General features: G+C 39.4%; 1 protein-coding gene across 9 annotated transcripts in view; it reads left to right on the top strand.

The window, feature by feature from the left end:
- The first annotated feature begins 133 nt into the window (after window positions 1-133).
- SLC7A11 (solute carrier family 7 member 11) overlaps window positions 134-24,945 on the top strand; it is a 182,836-nt gene continuing 158,024 nt past the window's right edge. For 3 of the 9 annotated variants that reach the window (XM_024745096.1, XM_024745095.1, XM_024745097.1), the window contains exons 1-5: window positions 136-750; window positions 4,350-4,476; window positions 8,505-8,620; window positions 15,438-15,563; window positions 20,300-20,399. In XM_024745096.1, coding sequence (XP_024600864.1) covers window positions 474-750; window positions 4,350-4,476; window positions 8,505-8,620; window positions 15,438-15,563; window positions 20,300-20,399 — 746 coding nt within the window. In that variant the 5' untranslated portion in view covers window positions 136-473. Of the gene's footprint in view, window positions 751-4,349; window positions 4,477-8,504; window positions 8,621-15,437; window positions 15,564-20,299; window positions 20,400-24,945 lie in introns of all 9 variants that reach the window. The other 6 variants (XM_024745101.1, XM_024745100.1, XM_024745099.1 and 3 more) reach the window with 4 other exon arrangements.

Below are 24,945 nucleotides of genomic sequence, written 5' to 3'. Positions count from 1 at the left end.
GGAAAAAAAAAAAAAAAAAAAAAGAGCTGAGTAATGCTGGAGCCTTCTCATGTGGCTGATGCAAACCTGGAGAATTTGCATCATCATCTAGCTGGAGTAAGTTGGTGAAACAGGCAGCAGCTTAAATACCAGCCCATGAGGAAGTTGAGCTGGGCTGTAATGATAGGGCGGCAGCCGCAGCCTCAGCCGCAGAGGTAGTCCGGGAGGTGGAGAAACCAGAACACCATGAACGAGCACACAGGTGTTCCTGGGAGTAATTAGATTGCGGAAGGTGAAAATACACCTTAGAGTTTTTACCTGGGAGCACACTAGCGCTGAGAAGGAATCTGAAGGCAAAGAGGAAGAGATCAAATCGGTCAGTCACCCCAAGAGACACCAAAGTTGAAAGTTTGGAGGTTTTATTCTTTTAATTTTCTTTTTTTTTTTCTTTCTTTCTTTTGCTCTGTTTCCTTTTTTCCCTGCGGGTCACTACCATGGTCAGAAAGGCTGTGGCATCCACCATCTCCAATGGGGGTTACCTGCAGGGCAGTGTTAACACGAGGCTGTCTTCCCTGGGTGGCAAGGAGCCACCTGGGCAGGAGAAAGTTGTGCTGAAGAGGAAGATCAGTCTGTTGAGAGGGATCTCCATCATCATTGGCACCATCATCGGAGCAGGAATCTTCATCTCTCCTAAGGGCGTGCTCCAGAACACGGGCAGCGTGGGCTTGTCCCTGGTCGTCTGGACGGTCTGCGGGGTCCTGTCACTGTTTGGTGAGTGTTGCCGCTTCTCTGGGGGTGTGTCTGTGGGGCTGGGTGCCGTGCTCTCTGGGAGAACAGAGGGTGATTTCTAAGGAGGGAATGAATGGCCAGGGTTTCCCCAGATTTTCTGATCTGGGGGGAGGTATGCGAACTGTCCACGCACACTCTCCACTGTTGGCAGAATCCTGAATTCCCTGAAATTGCGACCTGTAGGCTGTGCTCGCTTTTCCTGACTAAGGTAGATTATTTTCTGATTTTTCCCTGTGGCAATGAACGTCAAGGCTAGCTTTGATGACCCAGTAAAATACAGGCAAGCTTTCTGTACCGGGCATCTGTGCTCAGTTACCTGTGTTTGGGGCATCTTGGCAGCTGGCGTACTGAATGAAACACCTGTGAAGTGAAACCCGGTGTGGCCTGTTTAGACACAGGACTGAGTGTTCAGCAGAAGTTTTACTGACTTTTTATTGGCTAAACAAATGGGTGGCAGTCTTTTCCTTTTTAATTTTTTAACTTCATGCGCTTGTCAGTTCCCAGTATTCTTCCAGAAGTCCTTATTGTGGAAAGAAGTGTGATGGCATACAATTCAATTCCTTTTGTAAATGAGAATATTGCAAGGGTCTGAGCATATTCCACAGTTTTTTCAACTTTTCATCTCTCCCCAGTACCCATAAACCTTTGCAATATAAATTGTAAAATTGGAATTGGGTGTTAGTTTGCTGTGTCTGCCCAGCTCTGTTTTCTTCATTTCTAGTTCACTTGGTCTTCAGAGACACAGGTCATTGGCCCACCTGTCTGCTGAGTTAGTCTAAACAGAACTGGTAGAAGAAGTATGATTATTAATTTTTCTTCAAAATTGAGATTTTTTTAATTGACTTGATAATTAATAGTAAAGAGGTAATAAATGTCCCCTCATGAGGTGGGCACATTACTAGAGAGCTACCTGGGTTAGTTGTGAAGGTGACGAAAACTGGTGAATGGTCAAGAAAATTAAATTTTATTTATGTTATGGGAAACATGTCTAAGACATATTTGCTCTTCTCTGGCAAACAGTGTATTCTGATTTCAAAAGATACTGTTCTTTAAAGGTACTAACTCTTTGTCCAAACTCTAGGACCAAGTACTAACTCTTGGTCCTACACGGACCAATCCATTTATTCTTAAGGCCTTGCAGTGTTTTCAGCGTTGGTTTGAGCATTCATCTAGAGAACTCCAACTTCCGTTATTAGGAAGAAGGTATTTTAAATAAAACTTGTTAAAACAAAAGCTGTATAGAAAGATCTACAGAGGAATTATTTTTGGGTTATTTTAGCTTACAAAGAGTTCGTGGCATTCATATGGTGTGGCATGTATGTTTATAGATGAACAAAGAGAAACTTAACTGTTGATCTTTCTAAATGACTATGTCTCCTCAGCCTTTAATCTTCTCCAACACGTGGTATATTCAGAACAAATCAGTGTCTGATAGGAGAAACCATAACCAGCTTCCTGGATTTTGCATACTGTGGGCATGCAGCTCCCACTATGCGATTCCATTTTCGTACACAATAAAAGGTTATTCAGATATAATAAAATGCATGGCTCTGAGCATTAACTAGTTAAAGTGATGATAGTGATGTAGACCTGTACTAAGAAAATATGCTTCTGCATAAGTATATCATCTCAAGAAGTTCAGGAAAAAAAAAAAAAAGCTAAGGGGACTAGCTAAGTTTATACTTGAGTTGGTATTCTTTGATTACTAACTGCAGTGAGTGTACTTCTGTACTAACCTACTTATCTATATTTGCATTGCATTTATCACTTACGTTACTAGGAACTTTGATAGGAGTACCTTCTTAACAGGAAGCAAAGCAAAATATAAGGAAAAAAATCCTTTGTCTTAGAACTCTAGAACTCTGGGACTAAAAGTAAAGAATTTGTATATTGGATTTACAGGTTTTTTTTTTAAGCCAGGGTCAATACATGGATTCTTACAACCTAGTCTGAACTTTTTTCATCTGGGTAAAATGGTTTTGGAGCTTGAGACCTTTAAATGAAAATTTCATTTCTCCAGAACTCAATTTAAACCTGGGGCAACTATCCTGGAGTTTCAGCAAAGCATACAAAGGTCTAGGTATTGATTCTTGGGGGATAAATTCTGAGGTACTTAAGACACTTTCCAATAACATTTTATATTGGCTGCTTCTTTGTACAGCCTACCAACATGGTGACTGGTTTCCAACAGAGAGTGAATTGCAACTAGTCCCGATTAGTTATAAATAGACAGGCTGTATCAGTGATCCCCAAATATCAATCTGTAGACTAGTTACTTTAAAATTAACCGGTGTGAATTTTAAAATAATAGATTTTCTTGGATGCCTCTATTGGACAGTCTGGCCTCTCTTGGTTAGAGAGGAGGTCTGGGGTATAGCCTTAGCATTTGTTTTTTGTTTGTTTTTAAATAAAAAATTCTCCCCAGGTGACTCTGATACAGTACTAGTTTCAGGAATACAATAAGTGATACAGGAATACAGTAACTGACACTAAGATTTTGCTGAATATCCAAATTACATGTTGGGCAGTTCTACCTGAAGCTTTACTGGTCAGTAATAATTTCCCACACTTTGAGTCCCCAGAGCAGGCCAGGCAGAAATTATGTCTTACGTTTGAGTACTTAGCAGTATGGATGGAACTTTTCACATAATGTCAAAATATATTTTTCATTTTCTTGGAAATTAATTGCTCACATTAGTAGATATAGCTGTATTTCATGAGGTGCTTTCTGCGTGTCAGGCTCAGCGCTGTCCTTGGCATCCGTTTTATATTTAAACACACAACCTCCTTGTGATGTGAGAATTAAGATCTTTATTTTACAGAGGATGAAACTGACGTTTGGGGGGATTATATAACTTGCTCAACTTGTGAAGTTTATTGCTAAATGTTAAAATCTGGTCTATAGTTAATTTTACCTAACGTATGCAAATATGTCATAGCACCTCTTTTTTAAAAGTGTGTGTTATTTCAGACATACAGAGTGTGTACTTCGAAGACATGCAAGAAAAACTTTCCTAAAAACAGAATATCTGCGTCAAAATTCATTTTGTTGACCAGCAAAACATATCCTACAAATTAAATGAAGCCTTCCAAATCCTTGAGTCCATACTTCTCTGGAGAACAGATGAATCTTATTTATTTTGACATGCCACAGAAATATCATTTATTAAAAGGATTCTCAATATAATGAGGTCAATTGGTGATAATTCCTTGTTTTGATGTGAAGTGCTTTGAAAAATAGGCTAGTGATATTGGCATCCATCTACTCCTTTTCTCTTGTCAGGTTTGAGATTCAAAATTCTTAATCATATGATATTGTTTGAGAAGTTTGTCCTTACTACTTCAAGTCAGATTACATTGTTTGAATAGAATGAACTAGATCTCAAATGTGAGGAGGTTACAAGAGGCATCTGGAGGCTCTTAGGAATTCGATGACTCTTATTAATTTTGAAAAAGGATGTCATTCAGATCAAAGGATGTAGTAACATCTCACACAACAGAAACGTTGTTGTATCCATTCTTCTGCTGGATGACTTGGTAATATTTTAACCTTTCACCTTTTTATGATAAACATTTCACAGGAGCCTTGTCCTATGCTGAACTGGGAACAACTATAAGGAAATCTGGTGGTCATTACACATACATTCTGGAAGTCTTTGGCCCATTACCAGCTTTTGTGCGAGTCTGGGTAGAACTGCTCATTATACGGTAAGAGCCTACATACAAAAAAATTAGGGAAAAATAAATCCGTTTCCCCTGCATCGGCAGCCGGACTCTCAACCACTGCGCCACCAGGGAAGCCCTTCATTATACCATTTTTTAATCACCTTGATTATTTTTAAGTAGTTAGAAATATACATGTCATGTGATTATATGGTAAACATGTCTACTTCAGGACATAAAATCTGTGATGGAATACCTTTCTCAATTAATGTATTTAATACAATTTTGCCACTGGCGGTAGTTTGCCAACCCTGCCAAACTTTTAAAGCATCTGCTTTTTGTTAATATTCAGTTATTTTCCATGACATTTTCAGGACAGATGCTGACTTGAAAAGGATATGAAGCATCAAAATCTACCTTGATAAATCAGACCTTTTGTTTGATTGTAAATCATAATTAGACAAAATTAAATGTTATGTTATAGGAACTGGAGTTTTTCTTCTTGTAGATTACACCATTAAGCCATCTTAGTTTACTCAGTTTTTGTGACTAGGAAGCTTCTGTTCCTAACAATTTAGTATGTCACCAAGTTGTTGTTGCTTTTGTTTTTGTTTTTTTTGGCTGTGTTGGGTCTTCATTGCTGCATGTGGGCTTTCTCTAGTTGTGGCAGGCAGGGGCTACTCATCATTGTGGTGCGTGGGCTCCTCATTGCGGTGGCTTCTCATCGTGGAGCACAAGCTCCAGGCATGCGGGCTTCAGTAGTTGTGGCACGTGGGCTCAGTAGTTGTGGCATGCAGGCTCTAGAGCGCAGGCTCAGTAGTTACGGTGCATGGGCTTAGTTGCCCATGTCCCCTGCATTGGCAGGCGGATTCTTAACCACTGCACCACCAGGGAAGCCCGTTACCAAGTTTTATACTCTATAAAAGAACAAAACTTCACTTGTCACAGATGACTCACATCCTCATCTTAAACAAACCAGTGAACTACTGTTGCGAAAAGCTTTTTTGAGTTTACTTTTGTAAGAATATGTTCCTCTTCCTGATTGCCCTGGTTTAAAATCAAACCAAATAATGCTAAGTCACTCTGAGCAGCAAATTTCCTCCAACTTTGTGGGAAACTTATGATGTCACCTGAGAAGTTTAAAAGTATCTTGAAGGCAAAGGGCATCCGTGAAATGTGACTAGCACATTCTGATTGCAGAGTTTAACATGAGTAAGTAGGGACACTTGCTCTTACTGTAAACTTATCAAACTTACACAGCTGAGAGCTCCTGTGAGCTTTTATCCTGTCATGTGGGCCTAAGTGGCAAATGCAGAGCTAATAAGTATTGACTTAACACTAATCTTGGTTTTTATAGTTCTAGGAATCTCTTTTTTATCAAAGAGCTTAGAGTAGTATTTACTTCTTTGTTAAATCTGTTCTCCTTTTAGACAATTCTGCATTATTTAAAATTTGTTATAATGAAATAGTGATAAAGAGGTATTTTGTTCCTTTCCTAAACTCTGGGATTGGCCCGGGATGCGCCTTCCACTCTTTTCTGATAATCTGAATATTACTCTTCAAAGGTCAACTTAAATTCTATCATTTCCACAGTTAAGTTCCTGTTCACCCTAGTTTATAGTATGTCTTTCCTCTCTTAATCCTTCTGAAAAGAATGCAGTCTCTTCTTCTCGTTTGACATTGAACAAGATGTCATATAACCTTACTTAATATTTTAGGAATCCGTGCTCTGTCTCCCTGTTAAAACTGCAAGCATTTCAAGCATATAAGACCAAGTCTCGCACTTTTTGTAACCCTTATACTACTTCATTCAGTGCCCTGATGGTCAGATATTAAATTCTTTTTGAACAAGTAACTGAAAGGTTAAGGTTATAGTATTTTGAATACAACACACTCAGCATTCAGATGGCTACACTACTTATTTAGAGTGCTGGCCTGTCAGGACAGTAGGCTTTTGGAACGTGATGTAGCTGGACTTGAGTCCTGCTTTAGTCCTGTATTGGCTGATTGTGTCAGCAGTGTGATCAGCGTGATCATTTCATTTGCGGTAGTAGCACCGAAACGGTGCTTATGCATTCACTTATTCATTCCACAAACTGCTACTGAATGGTGAATGGCACGTTAAAGAGACCCGAAGTGGAGTGAGCCATGGTTCCTATTCTCAAGCAGCTCATAATCAAATGTTACTTTAATCACGGGAGAGCTACTTCGTGGTGTGTGTGTGTGTGTGTGTGTGTTTACAGAAGAAATTACCTAGATATATTCTAGAAGCTTTTTTAATGGGTTCATATATTTCTTTGTAATAATGGACTTACATTACTCAACTGGTTTCTCAGATAGGCAGAGTAATGAATGGCTTCAGGGGTGACAAGATACCTAGGTGCTTTAACATTTCTCTTCCACTGAAAACACCCATGGTACCTAAATACTTACTATTAAAATTGTACATCAGGTTAAGACACTCTTGTCAGAATTAGTCTGTAAAAACAAATCTTAAGGGAAAAAAAATCACACATCAGGGGTCATTTGATTGAATTCACACATTGACTATATATTCAATATTCATTGGGTTTCTACTGTATGACAGACACTATACTATACACTGAAGATGAAATAATGATTAAGCTGGACACAGCCTTGTACTCGTGGATCTCAGGGTCAAATGAGGGAAATAGTTATGAATCAAGACATCACATAAGAGAATAAAGTTACTACTGTGATACACGCCGTGACAGAGAAGCCATGAGGTTCCGGAAGAGAGTACACTCTGGGAGATCTAACCCAATCAGAGGACTGGAGAAGCTTCCTTGGGCAAAAGACTGAACTAAGACCTGAGGTATAAGAAACCGTCAGTGAGTTGCAGGGGCCTCAGGCAAAGGGTATTCATATCCTTGTGTGGGAAGAAGCACACTGAAGAGGAAGGAAAAGCTTAGAGCAGACAGAGCCTTGAATTGAAGAGTTTTTGCATATCCTGAGCATGTTTTGAAAGCACTACGATGTCATGATCAGATTTTAATTTATACGTCAAAAATTTATGAATGATGGTGACCGAGAAAAATAAGCTTGTTGGGGCGAGGAAGAGGTTCTCTTGGAAAAGAAAAAAAAAAAAAAATCAAGAAATCTGTCATGCTAGTACTGGCAGGTCCAGGTTGGAACACATAATGGTGGTTGGTTTTCTGACAGTTAAGGAGTTGGACATGGGTGTTGTATAACCATGAGAAGGAAGATAAGCTGAAAGGGAAGACAGGCAGGACAAAGTAGATAATACCATGGACTTGCCTGTGTATCTAACAAATATGCATTCATATATAGATATATTTAAACTGAAAGGCATCTGTAATCTTTTCATAGAAATAGTTGAAAAATTAAGATAGAATGGTTTGTTACCTATTTCACTATATACCTGAAGTTATTGCATTTTCTTATTTCATGCATGTTTCCTCCATTTGTAAAATTACAAGAATACATTTATTTTCCAATGCATACTTTGCATCTAAATATTTCTGTGGAATTAAGAATAATCACTTGGCTCTTCAAGTTTTGGTCTGTATGGAAAACCAAGACTAACACGGTATCAAGCACATAAGCATATATTTGCAATGAACGCTTATTAGTACTAATTTTTTTAAGGTGAGTTTTGTGTTCCTTTTCTGACCATGACCCAACCCATTAGACCTGCACTGTTAATGCATTCATACTGTGCTGGAGTTTAATTGTTGACTTACGGAGAAAGAAGATTGCTTCTTGTGAAGCCCACCCCTGTCAGGATCTCAAGTAATAGACTCAATTTTTAAGAAAAATTCAAATATGGGAAGGCAGGGGCAAAACTGACAGTACCCAGCCTTGTACCCAAGGAGACGTGAAGTTTAAAAAGGAGCCAGCAAAGTTGTAGACAGTATTTCATTTGGAATGTCTATGACAACCTAATCAAATACGGACTTCTGAAAATCACAGACTTCCGTATTTAATATGTTCCACATGCTGAATTATAGCACCTCAGTGTAGAACAAGTTGAGTGAAGATGCTCTTTTCTTTTTCTGTAGTTAACCTAAGTATGTATTTGTTTTTTCTAGCCCTGCAGCCACTGCTGTGATATCTCTGGCCTTTGGACGGTACATTCTGGAACCATTTTTCATTCAGTGTGAAATTCCTGAACTTGCAGTCAAGCTCATTACAGCTGTGGGCATAAGTGAGTATCATAGGTGTAAATATGAAAGAGAAAAAAAAATCCCTACAACAGGGATTGGAGACAAAGTTTCTTAAGACTTTCTGTGTGGCGGGACTGCTTCCCACATGATCTTTTTGCTTACCGTTCACTGCCAAGTTTGTGTTTGGAAAACAAAGAAAAGAATAAGGAGGTGGAGTGATACCTGATATGACATTACATGCCCGTTTTGCACCGGGTCAGTAGCTCTGACGGCTAAGCTTTTAAAATAGGCAAACAAAACCACTTTGTTAGTAAAATAGTAACTGGATTGTACATAAAAAGAGACGTTTACAAATGAAAACCCAATTTTTAAATGGATTCTGTATTGGAAAATATCCTTCCTCACCGATAACGTGTTGAATTAGAACGCACTTAGCCTCATGGAGTGGTGTTTGTGTGTTGGGTGTGTGTGGTGTTCATGCATTTCCCAGTGTTAGCAGCTGTCACTCTCAGCGTTAGGATTTTGGCTGTCCATCGATGGTCACAAGAGTCTTCCTCCAGTATTTGATTATTAGCAATGTTCCTCAACTAGGAGTCTTCTTTATTGTCTCTAGATTAGGAAGTTGTTCATTTTCACCAATGGGCACAGATATTAGAACTCTCTTTAAAAAAGGAAATTAAAAAAGAGGAACATGGCCAACATGATGTAAGTGATATGAAGCCCAATATGACTCTAACTTCCTGTTATAAGAGTCGACATTCCAAACTCTTAAATATGATGGGAGATGATCACTTACTTGTAGATACGAACTGAATCACTGTTTTCAGAATCCATATGATCCCACTTGATGAAGTTTGACCTACTTGGAGCTAGAGAGCTCCCCAGGAATAATTGAACTGCATACCCATGAAAGAATTTGTAGTTGTACGTGACTGAAGTATTTCAATAGAACAACGAAGAGAGACATGAACATTTGACAGTAGAGGGGTGAGTGGTCAGTTAGCAGGAAAGAGTTAGGAATTGCACTTAAAATATCCCTAGCGCTGGGTACATGTATTTCTGAACTCAAGTAGGTTCATCCTGGATTCTCCCCCCTCATTCATGGAACCTACACAAATAATTGTTCGGTGAAATCTTTGAAGGGAGGCAAAGAAAAATACTCGAATTAGACATTTCTGAGTTCTGGAAAGGTAATGGTGTTCTTGGTTCACCTTGCCCTTGATAACATACTGCCGATGTGAGACTTGGGGACACATCGCTTCAACTTTCTGCGCTTCCGTGTTCTTACCTTTAAATCGTGCCCAGTCTCATCAGGTGTCTTGTGAAGATGAAACGATAGTAAAAGAGACAATGTATATAAAGTGTTTTGGAGAATGCCAGAAATTTTTTAAGAATGAAGTTACAAATGGTAGCTCTTTATACCCTTGCGGGAAAACATCTCATCAAATTCCGTGAGACCAGGGGCTTCCTCACTGCTGTGTTTCCAGCCCTTCCCATAGCACCTAGCATGTCGTTTGCGCTCAGTAAATATTTACTGACAACTGATTTTTATGAGAAGAGGTCTAAGAATTTTTCTCTAGTAGAGAAGCCAGTGGAATGCCTGTGTGTTAAACTTGGAGGATTACACATCTTCAGGTCTCTCAGGCAGCGGGAAGATGGAGGTAAATAGTTTGCTCCGATCTAACACCATGAAGTTTTGAATTTTTGAAACATCTTAGCATTTGAATTGAAAGTTAGTGTCATAATTTCTTAGTGATGTGATTTAGGGCTAAATATTAAACCTCTTTAAGCATTGTTTTTATTTATTGGTAAAATACCTGTGAAAAGATCATTTATCTTGAATGGCTGTGGAAGGACGAAGTTAGTGAGATTTTTAACACTTAGCAGAGTGCCTTAACCAACCACTCGAGAAATGAGAGTGGGGTGGTAGGGGGGCATTACTGAACACTAATTCACCCCCTCCCCTTTTAAAAGTACTCTACCTCGTTTCTGCCAAATTAACAAAAATGAGAAGTTTTGGCTTACCCCACATCTTGTCCATTCTGGTAAACGTACCAGGCACACGGAAGTTGAACGGGGAAATCTTATATATTCACATTTGTCTTCTCTCCTCTAGCCCAATACTGACATTACTCCCTTTAACTTTTATGGAACTCCCTGAATTTTCACTCTCGTTGTAGCTTCAATAAACATTGAAGTATGTTCAATAGTTGAAATGATATTTAGTATACACTCGAATGGCAGAATATTATAATAAAAATACTTTCCTTAAAATGTGGGATCTAGGGCTTCCCTGGTGGCGCAGTGGTTGAGAGTCCGCCTGCCGATGCAGGGGACGCGGGTTCGTGCCCCGGTCCGGGAAGATCCCACGTGCCGCGGAGCGGCTGGGCCCGTGAGCCATGGCCGCTGAGCCTGCGCGTCCGGAGTCTGTGCTCCGCAACGGGAGAGGCTGCAACGGTGAGAGGCCTGCGTACCGCAAAATAATAAAATAAAATAAAATAAAATGTGGGATCTAGTCTCAGATGCATCCCTAACAGCCTCTCTCTCCAGCTCAATTTTCTTACTAGTTTAGTTTTACGTAGGTGAGTAAAGAGCCCTACCTTCTTCCCATAACCTGTGGGAATAATTGGGGGAAGGAAACAAAGTAACACTAATGATGGCGATGTGGGAAAAAGAAATAGCCATTTCTACAAATGCAGTGCTGTACTTCCTTTTCTAAAACTGTCCTTCCCTGGCATCATTAAATTACATGAAAGAAACTCTAGGCCCAGTTCTGTGCTAGCTTCTCAGACATTGTACATGGAGTGGCTCTTTATAAATCTGAAATTGGACTATCCCTACTCCTTTTCTACCATAACTAGATACCATGACAAGCAATTCTTAGGTAAATACATGTCGTGTTGAAATATACAAGGACCGCAGAACAGCAGCGGTACCCTTCAGGAGGATGAGAAATAAAATGTGAAATCAAAGTGTCCTGAAATCCCAGCCAAGATAAACATGAACCTTAGCAGAGAGGAAGAGTCACCGGGAGTTTGGAAGGACTAGGTATAGTAGTGAGATCGTATGTGTCTTCTGAGCTACTTCCTCATTGTTACCTGTGAACGACTGGTAAAAGTGTGGACTCTGGGGTCAGCTTACTTGGCTTCAGTCCTATCTTTACACCTTACCTTCGTGAACACGGGCAAGTTAAGTAATATCTGGATTCTCAGCTGCTCATCAGAAAAATAACACCAGTGATGGTAACCACGTCAGAGAGATAAGATTAAATAACATTATCCACGTAAGGTCCTTGCACAATGTCTGTCATATAACAAGAGTATGTATTTATTTAAGGCTTACCATTTTTATTCCCAATAGTGAGATCCTAGATATAGTCTCTCTGCTTTATAAAGGTTGTTTATTGCTAAAAGCCTATCTGAAATTAATGTATCCAGGAAACGAATGCAAAGAGACAGAGGCGACCCAGGCAGCTGCTACAAAGAACAGTGGAACAATTCACTTTAGCTCACCATGTCGCATCCATATACTGTCCATATATTTTACCAGTTTAGCACAGAGCAGTCAGAAGCCAGAAGCCAGGGAGAACCTGAATCTGGGAGATAACCCAATATATCCAGGCTCGGTCATCTCACTCTGCAAAACAAAAGACAGACTTGAATGGCGGAAGTGCAGAAAGAAATACCAGTCCTTAAATCATGGTACCAGTTTTCAACACTCCTTGTTGCTGCGTTTCAGTTCTTAGGAAACGGCCTCATTAATAAGTAAATAAAAACTGTATGTCCCTCTGTTTTCATTTTGGTAACATTTAAGGTAAGCAATAATAATAAGTCCAAATCGATACAAGTAATTCTTAATGCATGAAGTTAGCCATCATTATTCAAGGGAAGTAAAGCTAGACTGAAAGCTTGCTTACATTTCTTTGATGATTACAATGTGGATGGATAGTGTATAAAAACCAAAGTATTGCAGATGTCGTTTCAGAAGCTCTGAAAACTTGCAGTTAGTGAATCCCAAATCCCTTTTCAGTATTGTTGGGTGAGCAATATACATAGACTTAAATTTCTCTGTAAAGACACATGATGAAACAGCAGTTCTAGCGGCTTGAGGACCTTCACAGTGCCTCTGTACTGGCTACCTTGTTACTTGTTAAGCTGTATCCCTTCAGGGTCATAGAGGTACATCTCAGCTGGAATTTGGCTTATGGAATAATGAGGGCAATGTCTGGATGCTCAGATAAAGCCGGGTTTTGAGAAACCTTTGAGAGAAATCAGGCTTAACCAGAATTTTTATTTCAGCTGTCTGAGAGGAAAGCAAGGTGAGATTATCCATTCATAATATTTGTTTGATTTTGTCTTCCATTTTTCTAAGAAAACTTTACAAAATATAAAATTCCCAAAACTCATTTTTTTTCTATTTCAATAGGCATTGAATGTAATGCCTACGCTCTTTATGAACGTAACAAACCTTCTTCCCAAATATATAGAGGTTCTAAATATGAGAATGCCTCTCTCTTTTCCCTCCCCCTTCCTCCCTCCCTCCCTTTCTTCTTTTTCTTCCTTCCTGCCCTCCTGCCCTCTATTCCTTTTTCTCCTTCCTCGTTTTTCTCCCCTCCTCTCCTTACAACAGCTCTTTTCTATTGTGGAGTACTCTCAAAAATACTCTCAAAAATAGTTTGGGGTTTTAGGAGCTCTAGTTAAAAGAAAACAGTGCTCTTTTGTTGTTGGTGAGAACATGCACCCAATTATTTTCAGATCAGTGCTGAATCTCCTTAACTAAAAAAAAAATCCCTTTCTTATCATGACTCATTTATCACAGAGTAATTTACATAGAAAAAGGAAAAGAATCACTGGATGATGAAGATGAACACAGAGTTGCATTAAATTATTTTCAGTATATAAGTGCTTTGTATAGGGGAGAGAAAAATAATTATTTTTTATCTTTTCACTGATAAAATAATGCACTTGGTGATTAACAATAGACCTGTCTATTTCTTCATGTTTCCAGCTTCAAACGTAGATAAAATATTTCTCTTAGCTTCCCCTGTAGCTTATTCAGGGCTCCAGCCTTTCTAACCATTCTCATCATTATTCCTTTGAAACATTTCTTCATTGGTAACCTCGTATCTAACTTTTCATGGTCCCTCATTCTTCCCATCTTTGAGTTGTTTTCAAAAATGAAAATTGCTTTTATTGATTTTTTTACTTAATACTTCATGTTCATTATAAAAATTATTTGAAATCATGTAGAAAAATAAATTTTTAAACTTGAAAATTATTCAATATTCTATCATCTGTAGATACCTTCTGTTAATGTGTTAGTAAACACTCATTCAGAATTTTTCCGTTCCTTTCTCTCTGTGTCTTTATCTATCTTTCTATCTACCCATCTCTCTGTAATTTGCTGTATTGGTCAGTAAAACGTCATGAACAATCTTTCGTGGAATAAATATTTAACTGCGTCATGATTTTACATGGCTGCGTAGTAAACCCTTAAAAAGGTATACCTTAATTAGCCTTCCTTTAGGGGGCTAGGTTATTTTAAAAATTCTGCTATTATACATTGTGTTGATACATTGGCTCCAATTCTTAAATTCTGAAATGAGCTAATGATTGTATCAGGCAATTGGAACTATGAAGATGACTCATTATTGTACATATGGAAAGCTTCCTATTGCAGCCTGAACTGTAAGAATTCTGTGTTTGGTTTTATCCTCCAAGAAGTATTTTCATACATTTTTGTTATTTGTTTAGGGAGAATACACCTTTTTAAAAATAAAGCTTATAGATAATAACTACAGATATCAGGTATGAAGTAGCTTTTTGGGCAGTGGGGGAGGGAGCAAGTAACACTTAAGCATAAGGTTTTAGAAGGAGCGTAAAGTTGAAATCCACTGTCTAGAGTAAGTCACTCCAGCAGAGTATAGGAGGCACGGTTTGAGAATATCGCCATTCATTTCATTCCTCTTTGGCTGAAGTTGGCTTTTTAAAACTGAGGATCCAGCTCATTCATTGATTCAACAAAACCATGTTGACGATCTTCCTGGGCCAGGGATGAAGCTGGATACTAGCAAGACAGAGATGAATAATGCTTGTTCTGCCCTCAAGGTTCTCATGGTCCACAGTGTGGGGAGAGTGACTAGTTGAATACTACTCGGGACACTGTGGACAGTGCCACCAAGAGAGGGAAATTCTGCTGGCTTCAGACCCACTGTGCATCTGGGAACTCTTTTGGATTCATCCCTTGTAACATTTTTTCAAGTTCCAAAACGTATCTGGGAAGCCTATACATTTAGGGTAGGATGAAAGTCACTCCTGACTGTGCTGATTGGAACGTGGAAAGGAAATGCAAGAAGTGCTGTCTACAGCTAGTCCTGACGGTGAAGAATCACACATTGCCCCTTCTTGAGTGTGCTGCCCAGTTGGCAGGTGACGCAATCATTGAACGAGGAAAGAGTTGCCAGCTGTATCAAGCTGAAGAGTCACATTCAACAATCTCATTGCACGTGATGACTTCGGGATTTGCTTAGAAGGTATTTTTATATGATTCTTAGGGCGCTACAGTATATGTCCACTCTTATTGACATATACAAAGAACAAGAGAGAACTTCTTACTGTTCACAGGTTTCATCCAAGCCTCTGAAACTTCAGTGTGCATAAAAGTCACCTAGAGATCTTGCTGAGATACAGATTTGTAGTCCTTAGGGCTGGTGTGGCACCTGAGATTAAGCATTTCTCAACTGCTTCCAGGTAATGGCAACACTGCTGGTTCGTGGATGGCACTTTGAAGAGCCACAACCTAAGACGTCTTCATACCAATGATGATTCACCTTTTCTAACTTCATCTATTTGTTTGCAGCTGTGGTGATGGTCCTAAATGGCATGAGTGTCAGCTGGAGCGCCCGGATCCAGATTTTCCTAACCTTTTGCAAGCTCACAGCAATTCTGATAATTATAGTCCCTGGAGTGATGCAGCTAATTAAAGGTAGGGACTGAAAAGTAAATGCTTTTTAAAATACGTTTCTGCTTTTGGTCTCTTCTGACACTAACTTTCGCTTGTACTAGCAGAATCCCTTAATTAGACTGTCTGCTCATGGAACTTAGACTCTGTACTGTCATCTAATTGATTTGAAAGCCTGCAACATTGGGGGTTGAGTTGGTATTTACAGCTGAATGGCAACAAGAGGATTAAGACTGGGCCAAGCAACAAAATAAGGCATCAGTGAATTTTCTCTTGGTCTAAACTATTTGTAGCGAAAACACAAAGGGGGAAAGAAAAATAAGCCATTAGTTTTAACTACAGATAAATATGTCTTCTTATTTTTCCTTTAAAGTAGTTCAACCACAGTATTAAAGATTAGAGAGAAAAAGATATCTGGAAAATAATGAAAAATGATGAATAATTCTTTTACGGTTATCATTCCTTTTACCTTGAGAATAGATTCTCGACAGAAGGAGAGTCAGATATGGGAATAGCGTTCGCAAAAAGACAACTATTATCTGACAATAAAGATAGCTGTAAAAATGTAAGTTTTATTGTTACATTATGTTTAATGTAAAATCTGCATTTCTGTGGAGATGTAACACCATTTTCTGGGAGTATTTGCCTTATAGACTTGACTATTAAACAAGCAAAGATGAGATGGTTGAAGGTGATGTCATTTAGAGTTTCAGTTGTTCTAGGTAAGAAGGCACAGGCAGTTGCTTGGATTCAGGGGAAGTTGTTGGATGAGAAGGAGGTCCAGGTGAGTTATTTAACTAACAATGGGCACAATGGTAGGAAATAAGAAAGTGAGATGAAATTGTAAAGGACTGACATATAACTTGGGCATGTTAAGTATTTAATGTTTACATTGATATTGTCTGTTCCAAGAAAGGGAATTTATAGAGAAATTTAATGAAGTGGCAAGAGAAGAATTACACAAGACAAAAGGAAATGCCAAAATTAAGCAAAAAAAATCATTGCTGATGGTAGAGGCATTAAACAGTAATAAAAGTGGAACGATTCGTCATTCTGTAGCTGGGGAAAGGGAGCTGCTGCTGTCCATTTAATAAGCCTTGTGGGAGAGCTTAGAGCTCTCCTGGCTGAATGTTTGCATCAAATCCAGCAACCTCAGCCAACGTAAACACAATGAAGATGTTTAACACTATAGCTTACACTGAAGGGAAGACGTGGGCTCACTCTTCTAAATTCACCTTGGCCTCCACAGAGCTGGCCTGCCCATATTTTATCTGACCCGTCAGAAATGTAGGGAAAATAATCTGTTTTGCTGCTGCTTTCCTTTTCTGGGCTAACTCTTTAGACTTCTGTAAGGAATTTCTTCCATTTTCGGAAAGTGCAGAAACTCTGGGTCATGGACCCTTCTTTTGTTCTAGTTTAGGTTCCAAAAGATGATATACTATCCTTTAAAACAAAGATTTTTTTCTTTTCTTTTTTCTTTTTGATGTAATGTAAGACCGTAGTCAGTTTTTACCACTTATTTATATATGTGTGTGAGGTGAGGTGAGGTTACCCAAGTGGTAGTGTATTGCAAATTCCTTGAGAGCAAAGGTCACGATAGATTGTTTAGATTTGTTTTTTGACATTACAACAGAATGATCCTTTAATACTTATGATATTGTTACTGAACCAAACTTAGGTCTGCTTGCCCAACGCACAGCAAAGCCAATCTACTGACACCAAGTTGTGGTGAAGGAAAGTACAGTGTTTATTGCAGGGCCAAGCAAGGAGAAGGGGCAGCTCATACTCAAAAGACCTGAACCTCCGGATGGCTTTCAGGAAAGGCTTTTTAAAGACAGTGTGGGGGAGAGGGTCACACAGGGTGCATGATCAGCTCATGCACCATTCTCTGGTTGATGAGGAGGTAACAGGTAAGGTCACAGAGGTCAGCGTTGTCGATCCTCAGGTTGCAGCCAGTTTGGGGGCCACAAGACTGGTGATCATGCAGTTAGCTTCTTCCACCTGGTGGGGATTTTAGTATCTGGAAAACAACTCAAGGGTATGACTCAGGATGTTATCTATAGCCCTTGAGGAGTAACTAAAAGACCTTGAGTTCGTTTTACAGCTAAACTATGACTATTTTGTCTTGTCTTCTTTGACTGCTTTCCTTTGTTTCTGCATTTTCTCACTTCTCTGATTAAAATTGCTCTTTGGAACTCAGGGAAGGCCTAGAAGGTTAAAGGTTTTCTACAAACAAGAGGCAGGGGACATGGGGAGTGATCTGTCCCCAGGAAGGCCCCACAGGGTCCTGCTCAGTTTCATTATCAGTGCTTCATGTGACCATGTTTCCTTATATCTCACTTAACAGAGAAGTGACCTGAGAATTTTACTACATTTAAAGTAAATTAAATATTTTGGAGAGTATTCTTAGCAGGTTAATTTACTCTATTACTATAAAACAGTGATTCTCTTTGTCTCTAACTTATCACATATTTCTCGCATTAATATGAAATTTCAAGAAGAGAGAAATTTTACTTATACAGATTGTGCATTTATTCTAATCTAATGAGATCCAGAAACTAGCTGTGTGTTCTGTATTCTCTTACGAGGATTTGTTAAACTTTCCTTTGAATATAATAACTTTCATCTTCGTGAGACCTCTGTTATGCAGCCGAAATATTCCTGAAACTTAGAAACACCTCTCTTTCGTAATACTCTCAAAATGGCCCTTTTCAGGATCTGTGCTTGGGATTCAGTCTTTGCAAAGTTTGATATCTTTTGGGTTTCCCTGGTGACGCAGTGGTTGAGAGTCTGCCTGCCAAAGCAGGGGACACGGGTTCCTGCCCCGGTCCGGGAAGATCCCACATGCCGCGGAGCGGCTGGGCCCGTGAGCCATGGCCGCTGAGCCTGCGCGTCCGGAGCCTGTGCTCCGCAACGAGAGGGGCCACAACAGTGAGAGGCCCGCGTACGGCAAAAAAAAAAAAAAAAAAAATTTGATATCTTTTATTGATTATTCAGTGCTGCACTCTTAGGAATATTGTCCCTTAAGGCCAAGTAGACTACAGATCATGGTAAAGCAATATGCAACAGATGTTTTTACAGGGTTTCCAGTATTTTCCTTCTATGAGGACAAGAGATGTTTTTGTAAAATAGGTATTTCTGAATTGACAGTATCATTTTAAAAAATGAACTATATTTAGGAATTGGATGCTTTGAGGGGAAAGTCATTTAGTGGATAACTCAATATTCTCCATTTTGGGTCTCAAAACTTGCACGTTATATTGATACATGTGTTGTTGTCTGTACAATGCAGGCAAAAACTGAGATTTGAGTGAAGAGAAAAAGGGTCTTATGTATATCACCTACCTCCCATCCGCCTTTTATTTTCTTACGGGAAGGCCAGTTTTGAAACAAGTCACATTTCCCATTTAGATCATCTCATTTGCTGTTTTCTTTGGGAAATAGAGACTTTTCATGCCTAACTTTGAATACTGATTGACTAAAGTAAATCTGAATTTCTATTTTTTAATTATCCAAAAGATATACCGGAAAAGTCCCATTATGATTTACAAAGTAGAGAAAACTGTTATGCATAAAAGTGCTCAGTCCAGGGCTTCCCTGGTGGCGCAGTGGTTAAGAATCCACCTGCCAATGCAGGGGACATGGGTTCGAGCCCTGCTCTGGGAAGATCCCATATGCTGTGGAGCACCTAAGCCCGTGCGCCACAACTACTGAGCCTGCGTGCCACAGCTACTGAAGACCGTGCACCTAGAGTCCATGCTCTGCAACGAGAAGCCACCACAATGAGAAGCCCACGCACCGCAATGAAGAGTAGCCCCCGCTGGCCACAGCTGGAGAAGGCCCGCGCGCAGCAGTGATGACCCAACGCAGCCAAAAATAAATAAATAAATTTATAGAAAATAAAAATGCTCAGTTCACGTGTTGATGCAAAAATTTGTTTAAACCTATTTATTTTAGAGTTCAGTATAGTTTCTTTTCTGTTTCTAGAAGGAAAGCATGCCATTCTCTAGGAAAGGGTCTGCAGACTTTCTCCGTAAATGGGCGGATAGTAAATGTTTTCACCTTTGTGCACCATTTGGTCTCTGCCACAGCTATCAGCTCTGCTGGAGAGTGAAATTAGCCGCAGACCGATAGTATCAGTCATAGGTAAATAAGTGGACCTAAGTGTGCTCCAATAAATCTTTCTTTACAAAAGAAGCTTGGGGGTGCGGAACAGATTGGTTCCACAGGGTTTTCCAAGCCCTGTTGGTATCTAATGAACTATGGGGAGAAAGCAGACAGTAAGTTAAATGATCTGAGGAGGTGGTTCTTGGGTTTCATGCCTCCTCACTGAAGATAGACCCTTGAATATTTCTTCCCAAACATTATATTATCATCATTTTTAAGAATTATATCACACTCCAAAAAACTATAGTTTACAGACTATCCTTCAGTCTTCTTTCCTGGTCAAACTCTGTTACGAGTAGAGGCATGCTTAAAAAACAGATTGTTTTTGAAATGCCATTTTCCTCTTTGCCATGATTTTAGTAAAATAAATGTGAGGTAGTGTTAGTGGCAATCAGTATACTTTTGGGACTCCTTCTGTAGAATGGATACAGCATTAATAAAGTTGGGAATGAGCAGAGAGTAAGAAATCTAGGCCTGAAACTGTATAGTTCATTCCCAATCCCCCTCCCCACCCCCGCATTCACGTTTATGGTTAAAGAATGAATAATAACCAATTCTTTGAAAAGTCCTAAATCTTTCTATTCTTATTGTAGGGCAAACACAACACTTTAAAGATGCCTTTTCAGGAAGAGATGCAAGTATTATGGGATTGCCACTGGCTTTTTATTACGGAATGTATGCATACGCTGGCTGGTAAGTTGATATCGCTATCAACAGGTGATTTGGGTGGTTCATTAATTCCTTCAGGTACTTTAAGTGCCAAGCAAGGCGCTAGGCAAACGTGAACAGGGATAATCCAGGTGACGTGCTTTACTTGAAGTGAGAAAGATGATGAGGCTCCCTTCACCAGGCCAATTACCATGCACACAACTTAACACAAACATGGCTGAGGTTTCCAGTCAAGGCAACTACCAGATTTAACCTGATAATGTAAAAAAGAAACAAATGCTGGGTCTTGAGAACCAGTACAAATCACTTGTAAGTATGGATTGGTAAGGGCATAAGAGCGCCACAAGAAATTAAAGATTAGTATTGATACTTCGTCAGAAAGCCTCCCAGCGGAAGCTACAGAGGTGTACCCAATAGTGATGAATTGATTTACTCCCCCTTCCCATGAGAAGGAAATAAGTCAGTTACAGAAATGAGTAAGATGTTCCCAGGAGGTAAAATGGTACTCTAAAGGCAGGGAGGAGAAAACGGGATAGTGAAATCAGGTGTACTAGATAATCTGTTACATTTTAAAGGACCTTACAGATTCCTTAAAATTTCCTCAACACTTGAAAACAAAAAAAATGCAGGAAGGATGAATAAAATCACTGTGCCACAAGTGCATTTCCTTAAATCCCTGTCCAACTGTGATGCCATTCTGGTTGAAGCATTAAAGCTTTGTATTTATGTCTTGCTTTGTTCGGGAACTTGAATAACAATAATCATGGCCGGGAGTGGGATTGTTTTTCCTAATTAAATTTTACTGATCTAATAAGATTTAGTTGAAGCGACTATTGCAAGGAATCCCATTGGGTAGAAAAATACTACTTAAACATCCAAATAATTGTAATGCAGTTAAATTTCATTGTTTTGGAATAATTACTAGCAGTATTTCTTTTTTATTATTTATAGAGCTGATAGTTGTACAGTTGCTGTGAGAATGTTCTATGAGTCTAAAAATAATGAACTACATAGCTCAAAAATTATGTAAATTCATTTCAAATACAAATACGATTTCCTTTTGTTTCTTTTGTTTTTAGGATCTTACCTTCCAGCTAATGCATGGAATATAAAGATAGTTTTACCCTGTTAATCTCACTGAATTATAGAGGGGAATTAGGAGAGCGCAGGAACTAAAAATTTTAATACGGTATTTGAAGCAAAATGTTTGAAGTTCTTAGAAGATTGTAGCTCTGAAACGTCTAGTGTAAAATGTTTGTGTATTCTCGAAATATTTGGATAGCCATTGCGTGTAAGCATTACTCTTAGTATTTTTAAAGTCTTTTCATTTTTGTCCAAAGCACGATGTGGGGCTGAACAAAAAATAGAACGGAATTGTGCTCCCAGGGTTAGCAGCAGAATCATCTATTCTATGGCTATTCAGCCTGATCACAGCTCTGGCACCCTGGGGCACCAGCCAAGCCCTGGGAGGGTCACCAAGAGACACCAGAGCAAGTGGGGGAGGTGACAAAAGCTTTCAGCTAGAGCCAAGTGTTGGGGGCTTGGCGGTATTCAATCAGGAATGCGGAATGTGGAGATCATCACGAGGGAGATTTGATTAATTCTATTGAATGAAGTTTCTTTAGCCTGTGAGTACCATGCGTGTGTTCCCACGGAATCTTAACAGTGTGCTTCTATCCAACTCACTCCCCTGCTGTAAGTGCTGAATCTTGAGGTTAACCTGCTTTATGTCGAGCAAATCTTCTCCACTTCTGTAAGCTTTTGAGGGCTGGTAGATCTCTCCAAGTATAAAGACTCTTTTCATTTTGAATGATCTTATTATCTTAATCTTTGGTTTTTTGATGCTGAACCCCAAATGTTACTTTTGTTAAAATGATTAGAAATGACAATTTAGGTGATAGCAGACGAGTCCAAAGAACTGCAAAACGGGGTGGAGGACAGGAAGCTTTTATAGGATGAAGAGTAAGGAGCCAAGAAAAGTAGAAAATGAGTATGAAACAAGGAAATAATTATAGACCCCAGAGGTGGCTTGGCGTTTGGAGGTTGAGTGGCTCCATCTTGGGCCTAGAAATATATTACACTGTTTACAGTGTAAATGGGGTTTACGTGAACCTTTGGTCCTACTTTTACCCGTCGAATCCTCATGTCCACATCCTAGGTTAAAGAACAGGAAACGGTTGGTTTTCTTGTATTCTAGAGGGTTCAATCATAGTGTAGGAAATTAAGGCCGGGATTTTCAATGGACTGTTACGCGTTACCAATGGTTAATGTACGGGGGCAGATAAGTAACCGTATGTCTCCAACAGGCTGTTCTGCGACCTGCATGCTGCTTTGTGGATAGGTAGAAATCACCTGCTTGTTAATCTGTGGCCACCAGTCTTAGAAAAGGGGAGCTGTGGGTAGAAGAACTAGTCTGTTGGTTTGGAGTGCCGGAGGAAAAAGTTAATATCTGGATATAAGCGCAACGAGATGGAGACTAAAAGAGTTCCCAAAGCAGGGGGTGTTTAGGCACTTTCCAAATGTGATCCCGCCTCTCTGACCTTTTTTTTTTTGTCTTTCGTGATGGAATTCCAAGACTGGGTTGTGGAATTATAAATTGGGTGCCAGAAATGAGCCTCCACTCCCTGTGCTGTTGCCCTGACAATATTTGATGCAAAAAACGGAAAAAAAAAAAAAAAAAAAAAAAAAGAGTGTAGGGCGCATTGCAAACAAGGAGACAGAAGCAGCTGTCTTCCTCAGAAGTTAACCACCCAGGGTGTAAGTAAACGCAGCAAGACCCCTGTTGTCTGGGAGGCCCTGTTCCGTTAGTAAGTCACCCCCTATGTGTTGAATAGACGTAGCCAAACCTTGGACCTGAATAGAGCAGGCTGTTGGTTTATGAGGAGTGCTGGACCTTTTCAGAATGATGAAAACTCCTTCACGGAAACATGATTAGGGGGAAAGAAGTCATTAACCCAGCCAGGCCACAGAGTTGGGTCAGAACAACTTTTGTATTATTGCCAACGTCTGCATTCAGAGAAGTATGTCCGCCAGTCTCCCTTGTGGCCCAGGGGAACTCAATCAATTTCAGTCCCATATCCTGATCCCAAGCTAAATATTGCTTGGTGGGATTTTTTTTTTTTTTTTTTTGAATTGTGTGATAGAAAATAGTTTTTTTGGTCTGTCTTTTTTCTCCCTTTTAAATCCTATCCTCAGTGGATTTAGTCTTTCTAAAGCACCTGCTGGGATTATTTTGTAGCATTGTGTCAAATCGAATCTAAAGAATAAGCTTCGTTTCAAAATAATTCACATGGTTGGGTACCAGAATGCATTGCCAGCCTTGCAGTGCCTTTTATACACAATCACGGAAAAGCTGGAACAGTGGATCTTATGAACATTCTCTAGAGAACTTGAGGAGACGGGCTGTGGACGCATGGCTGGAGACTTAGAGAGCATAAAGGTGTATTTCCCACAGGAGTGAATGTTTGGACCAAAATAAGAAGCTTTCTCCTTCCCACCTCCCACCCTGTCCCAAGCCCTTTCCTTTTCTCTATGGCAAAATATTTGCAATTGCGTTCTTTTTTCATATTTCCTTTCTCGCCTTAACATTGTTGGAAAAAGACCAGTTCTAAAACAACTGTTTAGAAGGAACTGGTTATTTTTGAAGTGAGAAGCCTGGAAATATTTCTAAGTGTGTGTGTGGTTTTTGCGTGGGGTTTTTTTTTTAGGTTTTTTGTTTTGTTCATTTTCTTCCTGTACTTCCCACTGCCTTGGGCTTATAGCAAACACATCAGATCCCTCAGAGTGCATATTCCAGATATAAGTATTGATTGTTGCTTGCGTTCCTGGTGTAACTACAACCTCTATTTTTAGAAACTTACTTTCTAGTCATTAAAACATATACTTGGCTCCTCTGCTGACTTTTTAGATCACCTTTGCTGCTACTGTTTTCTCTCAGGTATTCAAATATTTCTACTAAGAACATGGTCCTTACAGTATTAGACACCTGAACTTTATTAAAAGATAAACTGAGGCATGTTAAAATGTTAAGAGTTTGAGCAAAAATCGATATGAATTGACAGCATCCCGTCTTGCAGACAGAAAGGAGCTCCAGGGAGCTGTACAGAAGAGAAGGCTTTTATAGGCAGAAGGCGGTGAGAACAAGAAGTTATACTAAGCCATAAAACAGCTTAGTTATTACAAAGTTATTTCCATTTAGGGGATGGCAGGGGTCTGTCAGGCAGAATGCTTAGATAATGCAATTCCTAATCGACTGGTTTCAGATTCCATTTCTGGGAGATCTGAAACTTTAAGTGAATTACAGTTTGGTTTGGTGACACGAGGCTTTAGCATAAGCGACTCCATTTTGGGCCTGTTGTCTTGTGTTTTGTTTTGTTTTGTTTTACAACCATGAACATCAACTGCCTATTTGTGAATAAAGGTGGAATAAGACAGGTTTTCTCATCTTTGCTTTAAGGTGTGAGATACCTTAATTATATTAAAGGCTGATGGGCTAATATTCCAGCCTCTTGGTTTTAGATGATAGAGAATTTGTCCCTGTAGAACCATGCTTCTGTGGACCTATATAATA

The sequence above is a fragment of the Neophocaena asiaeorientalis genome, unplaced genomic scaffold, assembly GCF_003031525.2.
Source record: "Neophocaena asiaeorientalis asiaeorientalis breed wild unplaced genomic scaffold, Neophocaena_asiaeorientalis_V1.1 scaffold65, whole genome shotgun sequence".
Lineage (NCBI taxonomy): Eukaryota > Metazoa > Chordata > Mammalia > Artiodactyla > Phocoenidae > Neophocaena > Neophocaena asiaeorientalis.
This window is presented reverse-complemented; position numbering and strand designations above follow the sequence as displayed.